Source organism: Salvelinus sp. IW2-2015, unplaced genomic scaffold (assembly GCF_002910315.2).
Source record: "Salvelinus sp. IW2-2015 unplaced genomic scaffold, ASM291031v2 Un_scaffold3555, whole genome shotgun sequence".
In the NCBI taxonomy this organism is placed as follows: domain Eukaryota; kingdom Metazoa; phylum Chordata; class Actinopteri; order Salmoniformes; family Salmonidae; genus Salvelinus; species Salvelinus sp. IW2-2015.
The window spans coordinates 1,813-19,839 of record NW_019944834.1 but is presented as its reverse complement, the minus strand read 5'-3'; the positions used below and the strand labels follow the sequence as shown (position 1 = coordinate 19,839).

At 41.9% G+C, this 18,027-nt stretch overlaps 2 protein-coding genes across 9 annotated transcripts; both read left to right on the top strand.

The window, feature by feature from the left end:
* The first annotated feature begins 1,156 nt into the window (after positions 1 to 1,156).
* Positions 1,157 to 2,851, top strand: LOC139025914 (uncharacterized). Its single transcript, XM_070441178.1, has one exon. It carries the CDS (start codon positions 1,165 to 1,167, stop codon positions 2,332 to 2,334), a length of 1,170 nt encoding a protein of 389 aa, XP_070297279.1. The 5' UTR covers positions 1,157 to 1,164; the 3' UTR covers positions 2,335 to 2,851.
* Positions 2,852 to 2,962: 111 nt separating this feature from the next.
* LOC112076081 (zinc finger protein 440) lies at positions 2,963 to 14,702 on the top strand. Of its 8 annotated transcripts, XM_070441172.1 has the most exons (14): positions 2,974 to 3,205; positions 3,579 to 3,785; positions 5,032 to 5,231; positions 5,819 to 5,984; positions 6,075 to 7,759; positions 8,201 to 8,370; positions 8,510 to 8,573; positions 9,546 to 10,021; positions 10,113 to 10,249; positions 10,788 to 10,881; positions 12,453 to 12,784; positions 12,877 to 13,045; positions 13,178 to 13,302; positions 14,061 to 14,702. In XM_070441172.1, exons 5-11 carry the CDS (start codon positions 7,564 to 7,566, stop codon positions 12,501 to 12,503), a joined length of 1,188 nt encoding a protein of 395 aa, XP_070297273.1. In that variant the 5' UTR covers positions 2,974 to 3,205; positions 3,579 to 3,785; positions 5,032 to 5,231; positions 5,819 to 5,984; positions 6,075 to 7,563; the 3' UTR covers positions 12,504 to 12,784; positions 12,877 to 13,045; positions 13,178 to 13,302; positions 14,061 to 14,702. The 8 variants fall into 8 exon arrangements, with proteins under 8 accessions (XP_070297276.1, XP_070297277.1, XP_070297272.1 ...); XM_070441175.1 differs by having other exon boundaries at positions 2,963 to 3,785; positions 6,109 to 7,759; XM_070441176.1 differs by having other exon boundaries at positions 2,963 to 3,785; positions 10,791 to 10,881.
* The last annotated feature ends 3,325 nt before the right edge of the window (positions 14,703 to 18,027 follow it).

Here is an 18,027-nt window from a genome sequence, read left to right as displayed (position 1 = left end):
TGGTGATCGCGTGCCCACTGGAGCCGCTCTGCTTGTTTTTAGTTGATAGGAGTGGAACCTGGTGTGGTCGTCTGCTGCAATAGCCCATCCGTAACAAGGGGCCGATGATTGTGCGTTCTGAGATGCCTTCTGCACACCGATGTTGTAGCTACGCTGTTATTTGTCTGTCTGTGCCCGCCGTTAGCTGCATTATTCTAGCCATTTTTTTTTAGACATCTCTCATCACAAGTTGTTTTCGTCCACTGGACTGCCGCGACCGGATGGTTTGTTTGTCGCACCATTCAATGTAAATCTAGAGAACGTTGTGCGTGAAATCCCAGAGGCCGCGTCTTTCTGAGTACTGGAACCGCGCCGCGCAACTGACAATATACCATGCTCAAAGTCTCTTTAGGTCGTTGTTTTACCCATTCTAACGTTCAATCGAACAGTAAACTGAATGCCTCGATGCTGTCTGCCTGCTTACTATAGAAGCCAGGGCCACCAGCTCATGCTGTGAGGAGCGAACCATTTTTCGTGAAGGGGGTGGTGTACCTAAGAACTCACATTGACCCTACATGAATATATATCTCACATTGAACCCTACATATTATATTCTCACATGACCCTAATATATATCTCCATACCTAACATATTTCCATGACCCTACATAATATTCTCAAATAGAACCTACATTAGTGTATTCTCACATTGCTTACGATATGAAATCAGTCAGTTGGGCAGAAAACTATGTTTTCCTTTCAAAAGAGACAGGAAATTATTGCAGTCCAATTTTAGTTTCAAATTTTGAGGACAGAATAGTCTCAGATGTTCTGTGTCCATGAGTTGAGTCATAATAAGCATCTTAATTCAAGCACCCGTGAACAATATTATAGCCTGTAATATCTGAGTTACTAATAGACCTGCATTTGTTTGAGAGCTTGTAGAGCCTCATGTCTGTCTACTTAATTCCTCCCCTCCTCTTTTTCAGGCCAAAAATCTACTGTGGAAGGGGAGAGAGATCCTCCAGCCATGGAAAGAGGAGGGTCTGAGGGAATGCCATAATGATGAATGGCATTGTTGTAAGAAAAGACAATACTGATTGACATAACCTCAATGTTTTTATTTGAACTACATATGAACCATCATGCTTCTGTTTGTCCTTCAGCACTGAATAGTGGCCACAGAATGACAGACCCAAACACACAGACCTCTCTAGACACGGACCAAACAGAGCTCACTGAGCAGCTCAGAACCAAACACAGCATATTGACTGTCAACAGATCAGACACTGTTTTCAAGTCAGACCTAGAGCCTGAGAGCCTGAGCCAGGTGTTCCAACTCACAGGTCCAGGACCTGTTGCTAAACAGCAGCGCAGCCTAAACCCCGAGAGAACAACCGATATGCCTGTAAACTCCCGTAAGCGAAGAGTCAGTGATACAGCGAATGATCGGCCATCTTGTTCTAGTTATGCTGCCGAGACAGTCTCAGGAAGCCCCTTGCCTCTCAAAAAGTTGAACCCCATTCCCCCACTTCCTCAGATGGTGAGGGGTGAACACGAGTATTCCCAGGGCGGTTCAGGGGTCAAGTCTGAGGTCATAGTTATTGACCCCCTCCATGTTGACGAGGGGGAAGATGGGGATGGCACGCCCTCGTCGTGGAGACAAGGTGACATCATGGAACACCGGCATCATCAAGGAGGACATAGTGAAGCAGATGCCATGCTTCTTGGAGGACATTCGAGTAACACTTATCATCATCATCATCCTCACCCAGGTGTCCAGYCWGCAGCRAGACAGAACTCACCTGACAATCACTTCTACACCATTGGCATGGACGGCGCTTTCAACAACCGCCTCGGCACCTTTCAGAACCCCGCAACCACCGCTCCATTGGCCGAGGGAACCGGGGAGCTGCAGTACCCCACCTGGGTGGATTTCGAGGGGAGCGCCCCCGACACCCACCTGGGCGACATGACTGGGACTCATCAGGACRGAGGGTCTAGGGAGGAGGGGGCGAGGTCCTACAGGTGCACCTTYTGCGGGAGGGAGTACCCTCACCTGTGCCAGCTCAAGATGCACCAGAGGGTCCACACGGGGGAGAAACCGTACGAGTGTGCCCTGTGTGGGAAGCAGTTCAGCCAGCTGTGCGGCCTGAAGCGGCACCAGAGAGTACACACAGGGGAGAAACCTTTCAGATGCGCTCAATGCGGGAAACAATTCTCTCATTCCAGCAACCTGAAAGTGCATCAGAGTGTCCATACAGGGGAGAAACGGTTCCACTGCACCCAGTGTGGAAAAAACTTCTCCTTTCTGAGCAATCTGATAAGACACCAGGCAGTTCACGCAAGGAAATGATATGTTGTATTGATTTGCTGTGTTGATTTAGGATTGTTTTTTTCTGAATTGATTGGAAATTGAATGAGGTGTGTGATTGCTCTGTCTAAATGCCTCAACTCTGAAATGTTCGACTTGTTAGTTATACACGATTTCAACCAGTTAGCAAGTTGTATATTCCGAGTTTCCCAGTTCCGACTAGCACGTACACGCGGCATTAAAAGTCGCGTTACCTGTTCTTTGTATTCATACTTTGCGTTCTCTTTTTTCTCCTCTAACTATTATTTTGTATTCTAGAGCAAATTGTAATGAAAAGAATGAATCAATGTTTGCTGCAGATTGTTATATTGGTTCAACATAAGGTTCAACTTTTTATTATTCAAATTCCTACAGTATTTGTGTAGTGTTGAAAATAATCAGGCCAAAATAAGATTGTCACAAGGCACATGCTTGTGTTAAAGTTTAAACGTTTTTTGGGATGTTTTGAGAAATAAACCAACTCATGGGAAATGAGAAGAACGTATTTTGTCTTTGAGAATAATGCATGAAGCTTTATCTCATCAGACAGTAAACTGTGATCTCAGTGTTTACGCTGAATTGTCTCCGGAAGTAGATGGTTTAACCCCGGAAAAGGGTATTGCGCGGGTAAGTTTGTTTGCTAGCTAGCCTGCATAGTAAGGTTGGCTTCATAGCATTCATTGCCATGGTTATCAATTGAACCGCTGAAATGGAACGTAAATCACAGAAAATAAAGTGGTGACAGCTGCATATAAGTACTTGGAGGTACGGTATTTGACAATAGTTAAAGGGTGTAACGTTAGTGGGTTTTTAATGAGTGTAGGTGGCAGCTGCAGAGAAGTACCTGGGTGTACGAGATTTTACTGCAGAAGAGGTAATGGGGTGGTGATTTTAATAAAATAGTGGTATATACTGTAGGTGTAGGGTTAAGTGGTGGATGTATTTATTTTAGTTACAGGAATAATGAGAGTAATGTAGGTAGGAAATGACTGGCCCCACTTTAGTATAGTAGGTGGCGGTGTACGTACATTTAAATTGGATGCGATCCGCCAATCCCGAAGTAGGAGAATCAAATCAAATGTATTTATAAAGCCCTTCTTACATCAGCTGATATCTCAAAGTGCTGTATAGAAACCCAGCCTAAAACACCAAACAGCAAGCAATGCAGAGAAGAAGCTAGCTGGCTTGTGCTTGTAGTCAATTAATAAAAAATATGTTCAACGAAATCGTTTTTCGTGCGCGTGTAGCGTCCGTTATGGAAACTTTGACAGCAACAGCCGTGCTAGCAGTGTGTCAAATAATGGAAGAAAGCTACGCTGCTCTTCGTGTGGAAATGGAGTGTGGCCATGAACCGAATAGGAAGCCCCTGGCGAAGGAGATTGGCACAGGGAGGGAGAAGGAGCCTGTGCAAGCATTTAGCCCTTGCCGTTCTTCTGATCGTATACAAATGGCAGGTGAGATCACAAATCAAATTACTTGTCACATGCGCCGAATACAACATGTGTGGACCTTACCGTGAAATGCATACTTAACATTATAAGCCCTTGACCAACAATGCTGTTTTTTTTAAGTAAACAAATATTTGAAAAGTGAGTAAACTAAAGTTTTAAAAAATTGGGGGGAAAAGCAATAACGAGGCAATATACCAGGTGTACCGAGTCAATGTGCTGTGGTACAGGTTAGTCGTGGTAATATGTACTGTACCAGTCAAGTTTGGACACACCTACTCATTCAAGGGTATTTCTTGATTTTCTGCATTGTCGAATAATAGTGAAGACATCAAAACTAGGAAATAACACATGGAATCATGTAGTAACCAAAAAAGTGTTAAACAAATCAAAATGTATTTTATATTTGAGGTTCTTCAAAGTAGCCACCCTTTGCCTTGATGACAGCTTTGATCACTCAACCAGCTTCATGAAGTAGTAACCTGGAATGCATTTCATTTAACAGGTGTACTTTGTTAAATGTTAATTTGTGGAATTTCTTTACTTCTTAAATGTGTTTGAGCCAATCAGGTCTGTTGTGACAAGGTAGGGGTGGTATACAGAAGATAGCCCTATTTGATAAARCACAAAGTTCATATTATGGTAAGAACAGCTCAAATAAGCAATGCGAAACGACAGTCCATCTTTACTTTAAGACACGAAAGTCAGTCAATCCGGAAAATTTCAACTCATAAATGTGCCATAGATTTTTCAACTAACCTGCTTAGTCATGTTTTTATCTGAGCGGAAGAGCTCGGCTGGCATTTTGACTCAAAGTGATCTTGATTCAGAAAAGGTTGGTTACCACTGATCTAGAGGTTAGCTCTGCCCTGGACCAGAGCTAGAAGATAGCTAGCTACCTATAACCCTGTATGGGTGGTTGCTTGGCCCACATTCAATCTTGGGTTAGGGTTAACTATCACCTAGCCCATTTGACTCCAATATGGCTTGTGTAAATGAGAGCAAGCTATCACCCAGGTGAACACTACACATTGGGGGTGAATGAAGGGGTCAGTTGTCCCCAATAAATGTGGGATCCAATGTAAATCCCTTTAAGTACAGCCATTAGCTGTAACACTATGCAGTCAATGTTATGGCAACTCTTTTTTTTCTAGTAAGTTAGATATTATGGAATATGGGCCTTCATAGCTAGGGAACTAAAGGTACTGTGATTCACAGTACCCAAATCTTAACTGGTATGTTACCCCACCAGGTTTGAGAAAGACCCCTGTTGAAGAACAGCAGGATGAAGAAGAGGCCAGCGGTGCTGATATGGAAGATGATCCCTTTGACCACGATGATCCCACAGGTCATGATGATTACGCTCCACTGTTACCGATGTCATCGCAAGGACCATCACAGCCTGTTAAACCAAAGACCACATCCTCTCTGGTTAAGCTTACGGAAGATGAGGTCAGTGGAGCTTGTGATCATATACTGGGGGCCTAATTCATAAATGAGACTATATAAATTAGACTCACGTTTCGTAGCAAATTATACGTTTCAACGACGCAACTTCTTAATGTTAAAACAAATAAGAAGCATACTTTAACGTTTCATATCTAGCTAGCTAACTTGTACTAAGAGTTGGCTGGCTGGCTAATGTGAGTTGGCTGGCTGGCTAATGTGAGTTGGCTGGCTGGCTAATGTGAGTTGGCTGGCTGGCTAATGTGAGTTGGCTGGCTGGCTAACGTGAGTTGCCTGGCTAGTGGCGTTGCTTACATATGTTTGGGACATTGAATATATGTGAACATTCTATGATGTTTGCTATCCACAGTGTGTTGTGTTGGAGCCAGTAATGTGTTATTGTCAGTGGTTGTTTGTGTGTGATGTCAGATATATTAATACGCCTACCCATAATCCTTAATATAATCCTATCCTTTCTGCATGCACTTTAATTGATACTCCAATAAATATGGCACCATAGAACTTTGTTAAGCCCAACAATTAGCCAATCTCATTATTATTATTTTTTACTTACATTAAGTTATTTGTTACAGGTGCACCATTCGATTGTTCCTGTCAATTCTCTACTATCACTCACAAGATGCACAACCTGCTGCAAATTGTTCCACTGTCCACTTTGTCTCAGCTTTAAACCAACCAAACGCTCAAGATTACAGCGCCATGTTGATGTGCACCTGAAAAATGCAGTGTCTTTCAAAGGTATGCTGATGTTTTAACCATGTAGTCTGCTAGATTGTATTATCATTCTTGTCCAGATGTGCTTTACTCATTTCCGTCTAATTTTTCTAGATAAAAAGATTTGTAAATGCAATTTGGACTGTAGGACAGATGGCCATTATCACTGCCCCCAGTGTGAGAGAACTATCATCAGGAGGGATGCCATGGCAAGTCATCTGCTGTTGTGTCAAGGGGCTTCAGCTCCTGTTTCATCAGCTGCACTGCCCTCTACGCATGCTGTACCGTCCACACCTTTGGTACTGCCCACGCCTGCTGTAAACCAGCGTATTAAAATCACCACCCATATCCAACTGCCTCATAGTCCAGCCTATAGGACTCTGACGACTATGTGTGATCACTGTGGTTTTGTGCTCCTGAGAAAGAACTTGAAGCAGCACCTGCTGAGGAAACACCCGGAGATAGCCACTCCATTGGAGGGAGCAGAATCAGATCCTGTGTCTGTGGCACAACAACACGGCACCATGAAACATGCTGAAGGGACCAGACTGAGACAGAGACTGACCGCCACCTGCACCATATGTGGGCGTATGGTGACCATGAAGAACATGCGAGCACACATGAACAGAAAACACCCTGATTCCTGGTAGATGCCTGCTTTGCAAACAGAGGCATTATAGCCTGATCTCAGATCTGTTTCTGCTTTTGCTTTTTGTCATTGAGAAGCAAAACAATTTGGCCAAGAAAAAGAGTACAAGGAGTGGAATGTTAGCAAAACAGGTTCTGGATTTCAGGCTATAGGCTTCATGCATCAACTACTTCATTGATGGCTGAATTCTATTATAATATTTTTATAACAAATCTTGTACATTCATGTTGTATATTTTTTTACCATACAAATGGAGAAAATTGCATTTGTTAATCTGACCCCTCAGTTTCATTGGGTTACGGTTATGACCTGGCTGCCAGTTCCATTTCCAAGGCCTGAGTGCTGGTCTTGCAAACAAGCACAACAAACAATTGGGGAGGAAAACTATAGACATTTTGAACATTTCTTGCAGTCTCTATAACTTGTTAAAGTTGACTATTGTACAAAGTATGTTGAAAAGATGGGGAATCATGCTCCACTCACTCACACCAAACAATGGTTGTTCAAATCTARGCTATTACAATCAAGTTATATAGCTTAGTATTTTATAGCTGTAGAAAGGTACATAGCAGCTTATAAGATCAAGAGGATGAGAATGTTTGAAAGTTGTTCAGGCAGTTTGTCTTGTTGATTTTGTTTAGTGGGAGAAAAGAAAACGCCACTTATGCTGTTGGGAAATTTCCTATTAATATTTGAGTATCAAATAAATTCTCAACAAAAGATGTAAGAAGCTGCTAGAATCAAGGGCGTATCTAAACTTGTATTTACGGTATTTCACCGGCCCGCCCAACCTCGTCAGCTGTCCGGGAACTAATCAGAAGAAAACTTCCGGGGGATGTGAAGAGGTGTGAAAAGGTGAAGCCACCATCTGATAACAAAGAAGATGTTTACTGTAGCCTTCTCACATAACAGTAGGAACAAATTAGATTGTTTGTTGTAGTCTACTTGGTAACCATGTCTCACGAACTCGCTTTTCGTTGTCGTGTCACCTCCATTATGGAAGCTTTGACAGCAACAGTCGTGCAAGAAATCTGTCAATTTATGGGAGAAAGCTATGCTGCTCTTCGAGTGGAAATGTTGCATGAACAAAATAAAAAAGAGACAAGGATGGAGAAGCCAGCGAACTGCCTTAAGAACGCTTCAAAACCTGGTGAGATGTTGACAGTTAACTATTTAGTGTACAACACACATTTTAGCGTCTGGTGTACATCCATGGTTTAATTAAGCAATAATGTACGAGGGGGTGTGGTATATGGCTAATATACCACGGCTAAGGGCTGTTCTTATGCACAACGCATCGCAGAGTGCCTTGACAAAGCCCTTAGCCGTGGTATATTTGCCATATACCACAAACACCTGAGGTGCCTTATTGCTGTTATAAACTGGTTACCAACGTAATTAGAGCACTAAATATAAAGGTTCAGTGTACGGTCTGAAATACCATGGCTGTCAGCAAATCAACATTCAGGGCTTGAACGACCCAGTTTATAACAAAAATAACCACAGAGGGCTAAACCACCACTATAGTGGTGTCTGTAAAAATATATGTATAAAATCATTAATGCGTCTATTTTCATTATTTGTATGTTAGTTACCCCACCAAGTTTTGGAAACTTTCCAATCGTGGGGCAAATCCTCAATAAACAAGAGGCCAACTATCATTGGCTAGAAGACGGTGCTGTTTTTGAAGGCCTAGCATCACCGGTGCCAGAGACGGAGAGACAAGAGCCAYCACAGCCCCCTGGTCAGATTACAGACACGGTAAATTCCGTTTGGTTTGTCCCACCTACTTTGTAAGTGAGGACCACCACACGAGATGTTTGTGATGTTGATGCATCCCCAACATAACTGGCTGTGGTTTAGAACGTTATTCATCAATAATGACATTGTCTTTTGGAAGGTACCATGGCCAGTATGGCTCATCAAACAGGAGGAAATGGCTGATGATGATCTGGAATCGGAAGGTTAGTTGAAGCAACTATTTTCAATCACGATGTAAAGTATTTTATTTCGCTTGTATTACATTGTGTACTTGTCATAATTATATAAATTATTTATTTTTGTAATATACATAAAAAATAAAAAAAATCCATTCCTTAAACAAATGTGTGTGTGTGTATATATACGAACAACAACTTAGACACACAGACTACATCTCATCTGCCCAGACCAGCATGCTCACACCCCATCCCTCGTGCCTGCATTATTGTTTGCCACTTGGCCTTAAATTGAACCGATTTGTTTTTCTTGGTCGCCCTTACTAATTCAATAATAAATCATTACATTTTTCCATTGTATCAATGTCAGTGGATTGATTGACTTCCAAGTTTTCAGTATACGTTTTTTTCAAGATGAGTGATAACAGAATCGTCCAGCCCATTGGGTAACTCACTACACCCCAATATGTCATGTCTTAAAATATGCAGACAGACGGATTAAAAATACATTTACATTGTAATACTTCTGACAGCCAACTTTATAGCTCCACCCACAATTTCTGGGCATTATAGCATTCCCAGAAAACATGGATTATTGAGTCATTAATAGTTTTACACTTAAGACATGACTCTGCCATTGKGCTGAATTTTGTCTCTTGTATAATCAATTCTATACATTATACTGGATTAAGCGTACATTTTCGTTTACTGTAATTTTGTTAGTTATGCTCCATCTTTCCCTCCATCTTGTGCCAGCATCAGTTATTTTTTAAATCTTGGTTCCAATAGTTAATATTTTTTTTCTAAGARATTGTCAGTTGGATATGCTCTCTGCTTTCTAACAAACATGAAGGCAAGACAAACGGTTTGATTTACGCTAATCAATGTGGTCTTTATTTTATTTTGCACTTGTAAAGACCCTCAAAGTAAACTATCCCTTTTAATGAGTCATTGTAAAGCTAACTCTGTCACATTCATTGTTGGTKACTTCATTTCCAGGTTACGGCGAGTGGATTCCAGAGACTCCCAAGGCCAACCAGAATATCRSRGGAGAAAGTGATGAGGAAGAGAGAAGTCCAGCCTCTGGGGGATCCAGAGAACTTGGACTYGACGACTTCAAGAGAGAACAGAGTCCGTTGCTGGTGTCAGCTGAGGATGCTGCGACACCCATAAAGACAAAGTATAAAACACGCATGTTAGAACACACYGGGAAGCCACGTTTTCGCTGCGATATCTGCGGTGAGAAATTCCAGCGTCAGAGCGGCTTGACCAGGCACCAGCGGCACAAACACAACACCGTGAAAACCTACAGTTGCGCTGTGTGTGGGAAAGGGTTCACCTACATCAAATCCCTCAACACGCATGAGCTCACGCACTCTGAGGTCTCTATCAGTTCAACTATAACTCTGGATGAAGCCAAGGCAAGGAAAAGAGGTCTGACTGATGAACCCACAGACAGAAATGCAGCAAGAGATGTGAGTTGTGTAAARTGTTGCCCATTACCAGTACCTTGAAGATGCACGACTGATCACAAGGCTTCCATTTTTTGTCGTTGTGTTTTTCTAGATGATCAGTGCCATCCTTCACTCAAAGCCGGGTGGAGAAAAGGTATTCCAGGAGTATGGGAAAACCAAAGGTCTTACGGATAGCACACGGAGACTGATGGTGAACATTATTGTGGCCGACATGATGGAAAAATCTGGGTACGTATGATGACAAATGGTATAATTTTAAGTGTATCATTTGTCAAACTTAAAGGTATTAGACACCCCAAAATGAAAGTCTGCTAGTGATTTCAGACCTTAAAAGCAGACTACTGTCAATATACTGCATGTCCACCTCCCACACTATTGCTTGATAGATTTTTGTTGCCAATTCTTTCCGTTCATTTTGAGGTATAGTTACTATATCTACAAACCAATGGTTAGGAAATGGAAACATGGCGTGACAGTAGTGTACTTTTGACGTATGAAAATATCTTAAAAGCTTTCATTTTAGGGTGCCCTTTGACACAAGCTCCATTACTGTGGCATTGTGATTTTAGGTGGATCTGAAAACCAGTCATGCATGCATTCCCTGTAGAGTGCCAGTCTATCTGTTAATACTGAGTGGGTTTCCCCAGAACCATCCCTCAGCTTTAGATCACAACATGTAGTGGGGCTTCAGTTTTGCTGAGAAATGAATCACTGATTATCGCTTTTACTAGAATTGTTGTTACTTTTTATTTTATCTTCCTCAAAGTAGGATCCCCCCATCAAGTGTCCGCACCAACTACGCCCTGGGGATTGTGACTTTATTCCCCTACTTGAATGATCCCGATTCAGAGCATGGTTATGTAAGTATGAACGGAGGACTGAATTCTCTCTCAGGGATACCAGGCCTACAGTTCCAGGATGTTAAATTAAATGGTGTTGATCATTTTGATCTGTTTTGTTTTGACTGACAGGAACAATATTACGACGCAGCTAGTGGTCTGGTTATCTGACCTGGAGAATAAAGACAGTGGGGCGCAACAAATCATGTAAGATCAAGAGGAGAACCAAGTCCACCTATCAAAATGGTCCAAAGGCTCAACAAAGTTCCCCTTCAGCTGTTGAGGAACTGTTAGGTGATGAATGCAAAGGCACAGCTAAGTTCCTCCTGCACATATTATCCCAATTCTTTGCTAAAGTGTAGTCCATCAAAATACCCACATCTTATTTTCACTCATCTGTTATCAGTTGATCGAGACATTTGGTAAGTCATTGTTGGATTGTTTTTGTAATGTCCATCAGATTCTAGTTAGAGCTCTTTAGCAAATAGTGGTAATGGTAGGGATTTTTTTGTGCTGAATTTTCCCTGAAAGTTACATCTTTGTAATCTTTCAGATGAACAAGTGTCCATGTCTGAGGTCTCGATCTGCTCAGTTGGGTCTGATTCCTCTGGATCAGCTTTAACTCTGGAAAAAACAAGGCAAGAAAAAGAGGTCTGACTGATGAACCTACAGACAGAAATGCAGCAAGAGACGTGAGTTGTGTAAAACGCTGCTGTTAGCTCCACTACTAGCGCGTAGTGATATTACTTTAAAACACGTGTAGCTGTTTTTGTTCCGCCTATTTACATACCCTTGTCTTCTTGTCCATTACCACTACCTTGAAGATGCTCGACTGATCACAAAGGCGTCTATTGTTTTGATGTGTTTTTCTAGATGATCAGTGCCATCCTTCACTCAAAGCCAGGTGGAGAAAAGGTATTCCAGGAGTATGGGAAAACCAAAGGTCTTACGGATAGCACACGAGACTGATGGTGAACATTATTGTGGCCGACATGATGGAAAGTCATGGGTACGTAATAATTCAATGTGTTAGAAATGTGTGATGACCAAAGCTGTATTATGTTTAACAGTGCATGATTTAGTCAAACTTGAAGTACCTGTGTGTCATACTGGGGGGGTGGTTCCCCAGCACCATCCATCAGCTTTAGATCAAACCATGTAGCGGGCTGACTGACGTTTTGCTGAGAAAGAATCACTGATGGTAGCTTTTACAGAATTTTTATTCCAATTTTTTTTTTTTTTTCAGCCTTTATTTAACTAGGCAAGTCACTTCAAATAACTTTTTATTTCCTGAGGGACTTTTATGTTCTGATGGTGGGATGCATACAATGCACATTTAAAACAGTATTTTATTTAAACATTTTATTTAGATATTTTTGTATTCTTCCTCGAAGGAGGCCCCCCATCAAGTGTCCGCACCAACTACGCCCTGGGGATTGTACTTTATTCCCCTACTTGAATGATCCGATTCAGAGCATGGCTATGTAAGTATAAATGTAGGACTGAATTCTCTCTGGAGATACCAGGCCAAAAGTTCCAGGACATTAAAACGGCGTTCATCTTTTTATAACTGTTTTCTTATTGATTGACAGGAAAAATATTACGATGCAGCTAGTGGGTCTGGTTACCTGACCTGGAGATAAAGACAGTGGGGCGCAACACTCATGTAAGACAAGAAGAGAACCAAGCCCACCTATCAAAATGGTCCCAAGGCTCAGCGAAGTTGCCCTTCAGCTGTTGAGCAACTGTCGGGGATGAATGCAGAGAGGCGATATCTGTGCTTCAGCATACAACAACTAATGAGTCACTGGTTCGAGAGAAGATGATGGCGACGTTCCAATACAGACAGGAGGTGGTTCATGATCCGGAGAAGTCCTCAACTGTCCTAGATGTCTTCCCCAGATTCCTTGACACTACAGGCTTGGTAAGACTGTATGAATAGAATTCATCATGTTTTGGTGATTTTAAAAAAAGTGGAAAGATTAATTTTGTGACTTTTTGTTGAATGTACTTCAGATCAACCAAGATTTCACCAGACTTTTCGGAGAGGTGGTGTCTGGGACATTTATGACGAAGTGGCCAACATTTTTCAAASCCAGGGTCATCGCAGATTGCAAAACCCTTCCCTTCAGCGAACCTGTGGAAGACCTCCTCTCGTCTGCGCAGCATGAATCCAATGATTATGGTACTAGTGCAGAATTCAAATATRTGTTCTTTGGTGTTTCCAATTACTTTTCTAACTTGACCATACAATGTCTGAGTGAAACTGGCATGTGAGCTTTTACTGAGCATTTCTTGTTTTCCACTGAAAAATTAGGATGGGAGAGTGACTTGGCAGCCATTTTGTTGCTTCTGCATCTCCTACCCCCGACCTCAAAGGGCCCGAAGACCGCAAAGATCCGTACCTCTCAAGCTGCTGACCATCTGGTTAGATTTATGAAGGTTTGTATGTTCTGTGATCTTTGTGCACTTCTCCTTTCCTTAGGACAGTACTTGTTAACAATACACAGCTCCTGTTAGCCCCTCCCCTGCCACTATGACAGTTTCACATAATGGTCTCTAGAGGTGTAGCCAAATTCAATTACATCCCATGTAAATAGGATAACCATCCATTTTATGAAACTCTGAGTGCATATGAGTGAAAATATAGTTAAGCTAAACCCTTATCGCTAGGTTGCTTAGATTAAGATTACGATCACTTTATTGGTCAATTGCACACAAGGTCCAACCGAAATTTGACTTTCTCTTTTAACCCAACCCCGCCGAAAGACGCACATGCATATACAGGTTTTGGAGAGGTGCGGGGGGGCTGCCAGACTGGGTGCCTGGGGAGCTGCTGTTGTGGGAAGTAAAGTACCTTGCTCATGGGCACAAYGGAAGGCAATGGCATCTAGAATGGAACTGGCAACCCTCTGCCTGCTTGCTCACCTCTAACCACTAGGCCAGTGTTTCCCAACTCAAGTACCCTGAACAGCACATGGTGCGTCCCCTGACAAACTAACTTGATTCAACGGCTGGATGATTAGTTGACATGTTTCAGGTGTGCTTGTACAGGGCTACAATAAAATGTGTACTGTTGAAGGCCCTGGAGGACTGGAGTTGGGAACCACTGCACTACTCTACCTGCCTAGTGGTCATGTGGGCTGCCCTCGGGATTGTGGAACACGTTATTTACTGTTGTCTTGTTCTCTTTTCCTCAGGTGGGGACAAGTATGGTGACCTTCCTTGAGACGGTTAGATATGAGCAGCAGCCCTTCCTCCTCTGTGTCGGTGAAAGGAAGAACAGCCTTCAGAAGTTTTACATCGTCGTTGACCAGAAGGCCATCCCATGCAAGGCCCAAACATCAGTGGCAGCTTTTGATGAGCTCTTTAAGGCACACTATGTCTTCAGTGTGTCCTACCATGAAGCGTTGTGTAACTTCTACACATTCATCCAGACCACCGTGTACGGTATCGACGTGGGGAAGGCAAAGGAGTCCTCAAGAGTCAAGGAGATTAGAGTAAGGCTGCTTAACAAAGACCAGGGGAGTGGTGCCGCCGGAGCGCAAGGGAGCGGCGCTCCTGCCCTTTTTTCAATTTGAGAATATAAATTAGTAGTTTAATAGTTTAACACCATCTGCTCTATTTCGCTCCTGAAACAGTAACTCAAGAAGATCTAAGTGCATATCCCCATGAAGCTGATTGAGATCAAATGATTGTCATGCAGATGCAGTTTGGACATTTCACCGGTAAAACGCAAATAATTATCATTCACCAATGACACTGGTGGCCTATTTGTAAATTATATATGCCTAACTTGGTGTTTGAGGGTATTACATTTTAGTGAGAGAGTGTGGACATAGGGCAGAATACTTAAGTGAGACATTTTCCTTATGTTCTTTGCTATTTACATTTTTTTTTTTTTCAATGTTTGCATTTCAACTGCTAGGGAAAAGACAAAGCTGCTACTAGCAGACTCACTCACAGGCACAAACATGACTCAAGTAGCATTATCACGGTAACTCCCGCCCTTAAAGGGCAAGGTGAAAACATTTGTCTCATCTATGATATTTTGGTTAAAAGATTCAGGTCATATGAAATTAAATTAAAACAATACACCACTTTACTTCTTACTAGTAATACATTTGTTGTATAAACATTACAAAGCATGCTGTCCATTTCTTGTTTTTTGTTGGTGTAATTTTAAAGAAATATTTTGTCTGGTAAAAAAATCTGAGTAGCTGGTAGATTTTAAAATCTACTTACAGTGGCTGGTGGACCAAAAAATAATTGTAGGCCCTGTTTAACATCCCATCATGTTTAGGGAATGTATAAATATGCCCAGTTGCCCATTAGTTAGCTACCATGGCTAGAAGAAATCTCAGGGACTTTGAAAGAGGGGTCTAAAAGGAGCAAGGGGGTTAAGTATGTGTCTCTGTCACCAGATCTAGACCCAATTTAACACTTACGGGTGATTCTGGAGCGGACCTGAGACAGCATTTTCCACCACTATCAACAAATACACCAAATTATGTAATTTCTCATGTAAATGTTCATCTCCAGTAAGTTCCAGACACTTGTAGAATCTATTCCAAGGCCATTGAAGGTGTTCTGGTGGCCCAACACCCTATTAAGACACTATTTTCGTATTTTTTATTTTGGCGTTACCTGCCTCTACCTTTATAAAATCAGCAAACTCAACTCACCATGTCTGTTGTCTGACTAAGAGGCTGTGCTGGCTCTTCTCCTTCTGGTACCAGTGATGGTGGACCTTCGTCTTCCACAGTAGGATCACCTTCTAGCCAAAGACCATTGGCCTCTTGTTCATTGAGGATTTGCTCGACAACTGGGAATTTTCTCAAACCTGGCGGGGAAACAAACACAGATAAAGCTTGAGATTCTGAAAATGTTGGTTATACGAGACTGAAACTTCAAAAACCATGTAGTGGAAATATGCAATCATCACTCATGATGGTAGTATTAATCGGATAAATAGATTTTATTTGTAAAGCACCTTCACTAAAGCTAAAGAAATTACATTAGGAGCACAGCAATAGGCCTACTGTAGCGCTGAAGGATCAGGCGACGTCATGAAATATAGCGCTCTCGTACTTTCATAAATAGGCGACTGCTAGCTAACTAGGCGACATAGCTAGCTATTGTATATCTACCCCACTTCCTATAGACATTTACATATAGGCATAACTATTAGATATTTAATCTCACCTGAGTTTTTGAATGCGTCCATGCAGTTCGCTGGATTCTCCACCCCTGTCCCATTCTCCATCGCCTGCAATTTTGTCCTCGAACTTTGATTTTGTTCATGCACCATTTCCACTCGAAGAGCAGCATAGGTTTCTCCCATAAGTTGACAGATGTCTTGCAAGGCTGTTGCTGTCAAAGTTTCCATAATGGAGGCAACACGACAACGAAAGGCAGTTCGAAAGACATGCTACAGGGTTTACAGGAGTGAACTAGAAAATTAACTACTTGCGGAACAATTGCGTTGGTGTTAACCGTTTCATTCCGGACAGCTGACGAGGTGGCGCTGGGGAACCGTAAGTACTCGTTTATGTCGGTGGTCACTAGTTACCACAGCCACAAAGTCATAATCGGTTATATCGTAAAAAATATGAAACGAAATTAGCTTTTTGGTCTTTATTTAAAGGTTAGCAGTGTATTAATATTAGGATTACAATACAATTTTAAGAACAAATTGTAGAAATAGGCGGGATGTATGACTTTGCTGCTGTGGTAACTAGTGACGACCTTCATCGGCCTCCATTTTCCCGCAATATTTGTGTTGTATACAAATAAGAAAAACACTTAATTAAATCAGAAGAATCTCAATTCCATAATTTATAATGAAAAATATAAACGTAGCATGTAATGTTTCATGAGCTGAAAAAAGATCCCAGAAATTGTCCAGCTTTTCCAAGAGCTTATTCCTCTAAAATTGTGCACACATTTGTTTACATTCCTGTTTGTGAGCATTTCTCCTTTGTCAAGATAATCCATCTACTTGACAGGTGTGGTATATCAAAAAGTTGATTGAACAGCGTGATCATTACACAGGTGCATCTTGTGCTGAGGACAATAAAAGGCACTAAAATGTTCAGTTTTGTTACAACACAATGCCGCAGATGTCTCAGTTTTGAGGGAGTGTGCAATTGGCAGGCTGACTGTAGAATGTCCACCAGAGCTGTTGCCAGATAAATGAACATTAAATTCTCTACCATAAGCTGCCTTCCACGTTATTTTAGAGTACTTGGCAGTACATCAACAAGCCTCACAACCGCAGACCATGTGTAAGCACACAGCCCAGGACCTCTACATCTAGTTTCTTCACCTGCGGGATTGTCTGTGACCAGTCACCCGGACAGTGATGACATGTGGGTTTGAACAACAAGAGTTTCTGCAAAAACTGTCAGAACCGTCTCAGTGAAGCTCATCTGCATTCATCCTGAGGCCCATTGTCATGCCATTAGTCCGCCGCCATCTCATGTTTCAGCATGATAATGCACAGTCCCATGCTGCAAGGATCTAAACATAATTCCATACATGTCACCATTGAGCATGTTTGGGATGCTCTGGATGAAGTGTAAGACGGCATGTTCCAATTTCCAGCAAGTTCACACAGCCATTGAAGGGGAGTGGGACAACATTCAACAGCTGGATCAACGCTATGCGAAGGAGATGTGTCTCGCTGCATGAGGCAAATGGTGGTCACACCAGATACTGACTTGTCTTCTGATCCACACCCCTACCTTTGTTGTTGTTTTTACATATACTGAAATTTACTAAATGTATGCTTATCTGCATTTCCTGTCATGTGACATCCATAGATTAGGGCCTAATGAATTTATTTCAATTGACTGATTTATTTTCATCTACAACAATTGCTGTCCATATTCAAGTACGTTTTATTGACAAACCATGATGAAACTTGTCAAAAAAGCAATACACAACTGCTGTAGTGTATTTTACAAATAAAACATGTAAACACATCAAATTCACATGTTATGTAAGTGGTATAGTGCCATTTGGGGGTTTTTAGGTAGGGAGCCGACCCCCAAAAAGTGAATTACATATTTTACAATTAAAGTTTGTACTGACAGATGTAACCTAATGAATATTATAATACAATATGCTGCATCCTCTAACTGCAACATCTGCCTATGTCCACAC